The sequence below is a fragment of the Gastrolobium bilobum genome, unplaced genomic scaffold (assembly GCF_033153095.1).
Source record: "Gastrolobium bilobum isolate Gb01-03AN ecotype WA unplaced genomic scaffold, APGP_CSIRO_Gbil_v1 utg482, whole genome shotgun sequence".
Classification (NCBI taxonomy): domain Eukaryota; kingdom Viridiplantae; phylum Streptophyta; class Magnoliopsida; order Fabales; family Fabaceae; genus Gastrolobium; species Gastrolobium bilobum.
The window spans coordinates 195,107-203,793 of NW_026897192.1; the positions used below are offsets into that span (position 1 = coordinate 195,107).

At 40.6% G+C, this 8,687-nt stretch overlaps 1 protein-coding gene and 1 non-coding gene across 2 annotated transcripts; one reads left to right on the forward strand and one right to left on the reverse strand.

Moving 5' to 3' along the window:
- Nucleotides 1-6,142: 6,142 nt before the first annotated feature.
- LOC133304816 (uncharacterized) lies at nt 6,143-6,938 on the reverse strand. The gene is made up of 2 exons (XM_061504879.1): nt 6,446-6,938; nt 6,143-6,396 (listed from the first exon to the last, which is right to left on the reverse strand). Exons 1-2 carry the CDS (start codon nt 6,936-6,938, stop codon nt 6,143-6,145), a joined length of 747 nt encoding a protein of 248 aa, XP_061360863.1.
- Nucleotides 6,939-7,866: 928 nt separating this feature from the next.
- LOC133304820 (small nucleolar RNA R71) lies at nt 7,867-7,973 on the forward strand. The gene has a single exon (XR_009750670.1). It is a non-coding gene; the product is annotated as a small nucleolar RNA R71 (small nucleolar RNA).
- The last annotated feature ends 714 nt before the right edge of the window (nt 7,974-8,687 follow it).

Genomic DNA, 8,687 nt, shown 5'->3' on the forward strand with positions numbered 1-8,687 from the left:
CTTTCATACAATGGAATGCACACTCAATAAAAATTTTCTGTATAGGCTCAAAACCTCACGGCTATGAATGCACAGTAATTCCCCTAGTTCTTATCTTAAAGAATTCCATCTCTAAAGAAAGTATTCAATAAATCATGAAAATCATACATTGATGTTTATTATGAAAAATTCAAGTGATGTCATCATCATACTCTGAATCAATTACTGGTTAAAAATCCTTGTCATTTTTACATTTAAAACACTGAGGAAAACTTTAAAAATTCCACAAAACCATGGCTTGGGGTTTTAATTAAAACTCTAAAAAAAATTAAATTCAAATTAAAATTGCATAAAAGAAAAAAAAGTTGAGATGATTCCCTGTACTAGCCGGATATTCTGTGTATACTCACGAAGTTTCTCCAGTCAAATTAGCATTCCGGCTGATGAACTACGCGTTTCCCATTCCCAGATTTAAATGTTGCTGTCCTCAGCAACTAATTTAATTCTAAAAAAAATTGTGTTGATAGTTTAAGAACTAGTCGATTCCTCGTGAAACAGCAGCATAAACTATCTGTCAACAGTGCCGAAATATCACGCTGCAACATAGGGTTATCTCATACAAAAAAAACATAATAATCTCAAAACAAAATAAAGCTGAAATAAAGCATAAAATGGTCAAGGTGATCAGTCATCCAACTCCTCATCCTCAGCATCTCTCACAATAGCGGGTGTCATGACGGTATCCTTTCCATCCTCCTCATCATCGTCCTGTCCCTCAGTAGCCGGAACTGTGCTGGTCCCTCTTTGTGCAGCATCATAGGCGTCCTCCTCCTCAGATCCATCATACAGCTTTGGCTGGAAGGCTGGTAGTCCATCAGGCTGGGTAATGCTGAGGTATCTTAGAATGTGTGTCTGGTACTCAAGCTCTCTCCTCTGCATATACCGGTTCCTGCGTCGGATGAATCCTACCTGAGTCTCTAGAGCAGTCAGTCGACTCTCTACTGAACCTCCAGTAGCTGGCCCAGAAGCCTCATCTGTCTAGGCTGGTGCGCGTCTAGCTCACCTCCGCCTACCTGCCTTGGCTGCCTCTGCCACAGAACCATCCTCATCAACTGGTTGCCTCAGCTTGTGAGAAATCCACTTAGCATCAATGGTTGGCAGCAAAGTAATTTCTCTTCCACCGGTTATAGGAATCTCTACCCCTGCTTCCTGACACATGTACTGTAAAATGATACTATACCTTGGCTGGATTATTCAAGTTTTTCAGCCACACTCTCTTAGGACGCTCGTCCTTTGTTTTGTCCCACTTCTCACCTGGATTTGTGATGCATTCCAGTATAGGATTTGCAGCTTCCAATTCATCTTCCTCATATTCCAGGGAAGTGCATTTGTTTTGATATGCACAAGTGGTGACAGATGTCCTGTCACAAAGGGTTGTCTTCAATAAGTTTTGAATGGAGAGGGGATCATAATTGATCTTTTTCCCCCTCACGAAGCTCACACACTGCTTCTACATTCCTTCTTGCTCCTGAATGTAAGCATTGGCAAAGAATTCCCTGCAAATATCTTCCCTTGTCACTACTGGCAAGGTGCAGAAGTTTCTCCAACCCCACCTGGTGATATTGCTGTAAAAATCGGGGTGCTGACCCATGGTGAGGTGGAGAACTCTCTCCTTGCATATTGCCTTGCCTAAGATGTGGACATGATACCTCGCCTCATGGGCAGGTGACTTAAACCTTGGCGCTTCCACCCTTGGTGGTTGGGAACTTGAACCAGCACCGGTTTTTTTGGTGCCTCTATGCCTTTTGTTTTCGGTGTTCTTGCCTTTGCCAGACATCCTGAAACTCTGAAAAACATAATTCCAAGTCAATAGTTATGCCTTTTGAATTCCCAGATTTAGTATATGATTATCATCATGGAGAAATATCAACAGTTGCATAAGCTCGCAAAATGCTCCAGGAGTAAGTGTCTTTAATCCATATGGTATTTCATCACATGATTTCAAACATGAACCTTTTGCAATGTATCAGAGTAGTAATGTAAATATGGTATCAACTATGACATCTCATGTGATGGAAAGATTTTTATGTGAATTAATGTCAATTACAATATATCTTTCTTGACACCTTGATCACTATGCACACTTACTGTAATTTTAACTTATGCATAACCACTATGAGTACCCATGTGAGTATTTTGACAACCAATTCGCATGAGCATCACAACAAACATTTCATATTCAGCATTTATTTAGGAATTTATGCTCTTAGAGGTGAACACCATTCTGGATTAATTTTTTTTTTGATTTCCAAAGTAATCACAACCAAAGTTCAGATTTGTCAAATTAAGATGAATGTGATTTTGATAGTGCCATGTTTCTAAGTGTGTAATGCATGGAAGTCTTCGAGTATACTAACTTATGATGAGCATATGAGTGTGATTTCCTTGACACATTTCATCAAACAGTTCAGGGTCTTAGGGGTTCCCATCCATATGAGCATTTCATCAAACACCTTGAGTGTAGCTACTATGAGCTGACATAATTAACATATGGTGCTTATGAGTGAGCATTCCAATACTTGTGTGAGAATCATGAGTGTGTGAGAATAATGTGGTGTGTGTGAGTCAGGCATTCAGATTACTCAAATTCGAAATGAAATCCATTTACCCCATTGAACCCCAAAATCCCCAAATCTGACTTTTCCTTAGAACCCTAGCCTACCATGTGTGAACAGAGAAGAACAATCTTCAAGCAATTAATTCAATAACTTAGAAATAGAGAGAAGAAAGCATACCTGATTCTTTCAAGAGCTTCATAGAGAGAAGGTAGAATTTGGTGTTAGGGATGTGTGTGCAGTGAATAAGGAAGAAGAGATTTTTTAAAAGAGATGGGGTAAGGGGGAAAGGTATTTAAAAGAAAATTTCAAAAATTTTGGAGTCGCTGAAGCGCGCTCTTCGAATTTTAATTTTCCCCCTTCTCGCGCGCCTGAGCACGCTGTTGTGCGCTCGAGCGCTTGATGGCAGGGGGACACCCCTGTGAACTTGATCTTGCGTGCTGGAGCAGCCAATGGGGCGCTCGAGCGTGCTAAGTGTCAATAATTTTCAATTTTTCCTGTTGGAACGCGCTCGAGCAGCTTTCTGGGTGCTTGAGCGTTCCTTTCGACCATTTTTCCTTAGAGTTGGGCGCTCGAGCGCTCACTAGCCACTCAGAAATCTATTTTTATTCCTCACATGTGTTCTCTTAGCTTTCTAATCATCTTAGCCTAATTATCTATTTTTTTGTTGCATTTTCTTAATGATTTGAACTAAAGAAATTGGAAAACAATAAATTCTAGGGTTGCCTCCCCAGGAGCGCTTGTTTAACGTCACGAGCCTGACGTACCTGACTCACTTTACCTCTACAAGGGCAACCGTGGTTGTTCCCTTGTGAATTTCTCCTCCCATGTATAATTTCAGACGTTGGCCATTGACTGTGAAGCTCCTGTCAGAATCCAACGGACTGATCTCCACTGCTCCATACGATTTCATGTTCTTCACAACGAATGGTCCTGACCATCTGGACTTTAACTTCCCAGGGAGGAGACGGAGACGAGAGTTGAAGATTAATACTTGATTCCCCACAGTGCATCATCAAGCTTCTTTGACCAGTCTCTTCAGGAACTTCCAACCGTCTTCTCTAATATTCGCTTCAGCTCTCGGTTGAATATCTCCACTTGACCACTTGTTTGTGGATGGTATGGTGTGGCAATCTTGTGTTTCACTCTGCATTTAGCCAGCACATATTTCACTTGTTTGTTGTCAAAGTGAGTTCCTCCGTCACTTATGATTGCTCGCGGCACCCCATACCTTACGAAGATATTTCTTTTGAGGAATGCAATGACTACCCGAGAATCATTAGTAGGAAGGGCAACAACCTCTACCCACTTGGAGACGTAGTCCACCGCAACAAGGATGTATTTGTTGTCATAGGAAGGGGGGAAGAGTCCAGTGAAGTCTATTCCCCACACATCGAAGATTTCAACCTCCAATATGTTGTTGAGGGGCATTTCATGTCTTCTAGAGATATTCCTCGTTCTCTGACATCTATCACATGCTTCCACAAACTTCCTTGCATCCTTATAGAGTGTGGGCCAATAGAAGCCACTCGTCAGTACTTTTGCTGCTGTTCTTTCTCCCGCAAAGTGTCCACCGTAGCTGGAACCATGACAGTGCCACAGGATGTCTTTCATCTCTTCTTTTGGAATGTACCACCTTATTACTCCATCAGCACACCTGTAGAAAAGGAAGGGCTCAACCCATAGGTATTTCTTGACATCATGTAGAAACTTCTTTCTTTGTTGCCATGTGAAGTCTACTGGAATTTCTCCTGCTGCTTTGAAGTTCGCAAAATCTGCGAACCATGGCGATGTACTTGTGGTCTTTACTTCCTCCATTTGCAAATCCGTGATAACATTGATAGCCAATATTTGCTCATAAGAGAACTATTCTCTGATCTTCAGCTCAGGTCTATCTTGAAGATTTTTTCTTGGATCCTAGAATGGTGATTGGCCACCAAGTTCTCCACGCCTTTCTTTCCTCTAATCTCGACTTCAAATTCTTTAAGAAGCAGCATCCATCTGAGCAATCGTGGTTTCGCATCCTGCTTATTCAACAAATACTTTAAAGCATCATGATCAGTGTAAACAATTACTTCAGACCCCAGCAAATACTGTCTAAATTTATCAAATGCATAGACAACTACTAGTAACTCTTTTTCAGTGGTAGCATAATTCATTTGTGCATCATTAATAATTTTACTAGCATAGTAAATCACATGCAACAATTTATCTTTTCTTTGTTCTAAGACAGCTCCTATGGCATAATCACTAGCTTCACACATTAATTCAAAAGGTATAGTGAAATCTGGTGCAGTGATTATAGGTGCGATGGTCAATCGATCTTTTAAAATATTAAATGCATTCAAACATTAATCTGTGAAGTTGAATTCCTCATCCTTGACCAACAGCTTGCATAGCGGTTTTGCTATCTTGGAAAAGTCCTTGATAAAGAGCCTGTAAAAACCTGCATGACCAAGAAAACTTCGAATACCTTTAACATTAGAGGGAGGGGGAAGTTTCTCAATAACAAATATTTTAGCTCTATCAACCTCTATACCTTCTTTAGACATCTTGTGTCCTAAAACAATGCCATCTTTTACCATGAAGTGGCATTTTTCCCAGTTTAAAACAAGATTACTCTCTTGACATCTTTATAAAACACATGATAAATTTTCTAAGCAAGTGTCAAAATAGGGGCCAAAAACAGAAAAATCATCCATGAAGATCTCAATAGATTTTTCTATCATATCAGAAAAGATAGAAAGCATACACCTTTGAAAAGTTGTCGGAGCGTTGCACGGGTCGAAGGGCATCCTCCGGTAAGCGAAGACTCCGTAAGGGCATGTGAATGTTGTCTTCTCTTGATCTTTTGGAGCTACTGCTATTTGGTTGTAACCCGAGTACCCATCCAGGAAGCAGTAGAAGGCATGGCCAGCTAGTCTCTCCAACATCTGGTCCAAGAAGGGAATTAGGAAGTGGTCCTTCCGAGTGGCTGCATTTAATCTTTTGTAGTCAACGCACATTCTCCACCCGGTGACTGTCCTTGTTGGAATCAGCTCGTTGTTCTCATTTCTTACCACAGTAACTCCACCTTTCTTTGGTACAGTTTGTACTGGACTTACCCATGCACTATCAGATATAGGATAAATCATTCCTGCATCTAACAGTTTAACTACTTCTTTCCTTCCCACCTCTTTCATGGTTGGATTGAGTCTCCTTTGTGGCTGCCTCACAGGTTTAATATCATCTTCCATTAAAATTTTATGAGTACAAAAGGAAGGATTTATACCTTTTAAGTCGGAGAAGGACCATCCTATGGCAGCTTGGTGCTTCTTCAACACCTTGAGAAGTTTTTCTTCTTCCATGGTTGTTAATTCCACATTGATGATGACTGTAGGATAAGTGTTGTTGTCACCAAGGAAAGTATATTTCAGATTTGAAGGTAAATCCTTAAGCTCCACCTTCATTGCTCCAAGAGGGATGTCTTCTTTCTTTCTTTCTTTCTAGTTCTTCCACCACTGGTTCTTTTTCTTTATCAACAAGTTCAGCTTCTTAGTTGATTTGCTCTAACTCGAGTGGAAACTCTCCTCTTTCATCGTGTCATCAAATGCTTCTTGTATTATGTCAAGCATGAAACAGTCTCCTCCATCTGACGGATTTTTCATTGACTCAAAGACGTCAATGGTGATTGTCTCTTCGTTCATCCTCAGCATCAGTTTTCCTTGCTCCACATCGATCATTGCTCTTGCGGTGGCTAGGAATGACCTCCCACGCAGTAGGGGAATCTCGGCATCTTCTTCCATATTCAGAATTAGAAAATCTGCAGGGAAGATAAATTTGTCAATTTTAACTAAAACATCCTTAATTACCCTCATCTAGTCGTCTGATCGATCTATCTGCTAACTGGAGGGAAACTGTAGTTGGCTTTAGCTCTTTGATTCCAAGAGCTCTGCACATGGAAAGTGGCATCAGATTTATACTTGCTCCCAGATCACATAATGTTTTTCCTACTTCAATATTTACTATGGCTATAGGAATACAGAAGCTGCCCGGATCTTTTAGCTTGGGAGGAAGTTTCTTCTGGATGATTGCACTGCATTCCTCAATTAAGGCCACTGTTTCGCATTCCTTCAGCTTAGGCTTCTTTGACAGAAGGTTTTTCATGAATTTTGCATAGTTCGACATGCTTTCCAGGGCTTCTACAAAAGGAATGTTTACTTGCAGCTTCTTGAGATATCCAGAAATTTTGTGTATTATTGTTTCTGGATCTCTTGTTTCAACCGCTGAGGGTATGGAACACGCGCATAGGGAGACAGATATGCCGATTTTGGTTGCCGGTCCAGAGCTTTCTTTTTCTCCCATTTGAACAGCTTCTTTTCTGGGCTGCTCTTTTCGGTTTCTCCTGCGTCTTCTTATTTCTCCTTTTTCGCTTCAGGTTCAGCCTCTTTCTTCTTCTCCACTGGTGGCTTTTCCACAGGTTGGATCACGATCCCACTTCTGGTAATAATTGAATTGCATTGTGCATTTGGGTTTTTATCTGTGTTACTTGGGAAGGTGCCTTGGGTTCTTTCAGCAAACTGTCTCGACAAGGTTCCAGATAGAAGCTTCTTGGTTCCGGAATGAAGCTCTTGTTTCTTCTCTGAAGGCATTTGAATTCTGAATGTAGTCCGAGGTAGTTTTAGACAGCTGTGCAAAATCCTTCTCCCACTCTGAAGTGTTGCCTTGAGGTGGAGGTTATTGTTGCAATGGCAAAGGAGGGTTCAGCTGGTGGTTTGATTTGTAACTAAATCCAGGGTGTTGGTTAGGATTTTTCCACCCTTGATTATGGTTATTACCATATTGGTTCCTCCTTGGATTGTTCTGGTTCTTTTGATCATACCAGATTCCGTTGACTTCAGCGTTTCCAGGTGTTCTCATGTAGTCGCAATCTTCAGTTGCATAAGCCTCTGCACAAATACCACAAGTTATCTGAGTACTATTAACAGAAGAAACTTGAGAATTAACAAATTGCTTTGTAAGAGCATCTAATTGTGCTTGTTGTTTCTTGTGAAATTGCAGCATTTGTTCATTTTGGGCTAAGATTGCATCATAGCCGTCGAGCTTCATGATTCCCACTCTCCTTTGTGTGACTGAAGCATTGTCATACTCTTGGGAAGCTAAAGATTCCAACAATTCCAATGCTTCCTCAGGATTTTTAACTTTCAACGATCCTTCTGATGCGGCATTCACCAAGGTTCTTCTACTCGGCGTCATTCCTTGGAAGAAAATTCGTCCTTTCTCCCAAGCTTCAATGCCATGTTGAGGACACTTTCAGAGTATTCCTTTGAACCTTTCCCATGCTTCGTACAAGGATTCACTTTCTTTTTGTTCAAAAGCAGTGATCTCTTATTTGAGCCTTACCAACTTTGAAGCGGAGAAAAATATGGCCAAGAACTTCATTGCTAAGTCGTCCCAGTTGCTGATGCTTCCCTTAGGCAGTGATTGCAGCCAAGCTCTTGCGTCATCCTTCAGTGAGCATGGAAATAGTTTGAGCAAGATGGCGTCACGTGAGACTCCATTCATCTTTAATGTATCACAGTAGAGTAGAAAGTTATCAAGATGAATGTAAGGATCTTCCATGCTTCCTCTAGCGAACTGATCTTTTTGAATCAATTGCAACAATGTTGGCTTGAACTCGAAGTTGTTGCATCCACGGTTGGTCTAACAATGCTCGCCGTTTGTGGAACTCGAGCTGGGGTCATGTAATCTCCCAACGTCCTTGGAGGGTTCTGAATTGCATTGTTTCTTCCTTCGGTTCCGTTGAACTTGAGGCTTCTTTTTCTTCCTTAGCCTTCCTTTCCTTTGCACTTTTTCTGAGTTTCCTTTCTGTCTTTTCTATCTCATGATCAAACTGCAAGATTCGTGGGTTAAGAGTACCTCGCATAAACTAAGATTGAAAAGATGTGAAGAAAAATAGGAAAATGCAGAAAAAGAAAACAGAAAATAAAATAAAATAATAGAAAAAGAATGCAAAAAATTAATGAATGTAAAATATTCAGAAAATTGATGTAGAATTTGAATGCAAAATTTTTTTTGGCAGTATGTTTAATGTTTAGAAAATTAAAACGTCAT

Excerpts from the sequence above, each read along its gene's own strand:
- LOC133304816 (XM_061504879.1), bottom strand. The coding sequence starts at position 6,938 with ATGGGAGAAAAAGAAAGCTCTGGACCGGCAACCAAAATCGGCATATCT. Across the intron at positions 6,397-6,445 it reads GATCAGACGACTAGATGAGG|ATTTTCTAATTCTGAATATG; the intron begins GTAATTAAGGAT and ends TCTTCCCTGCAG.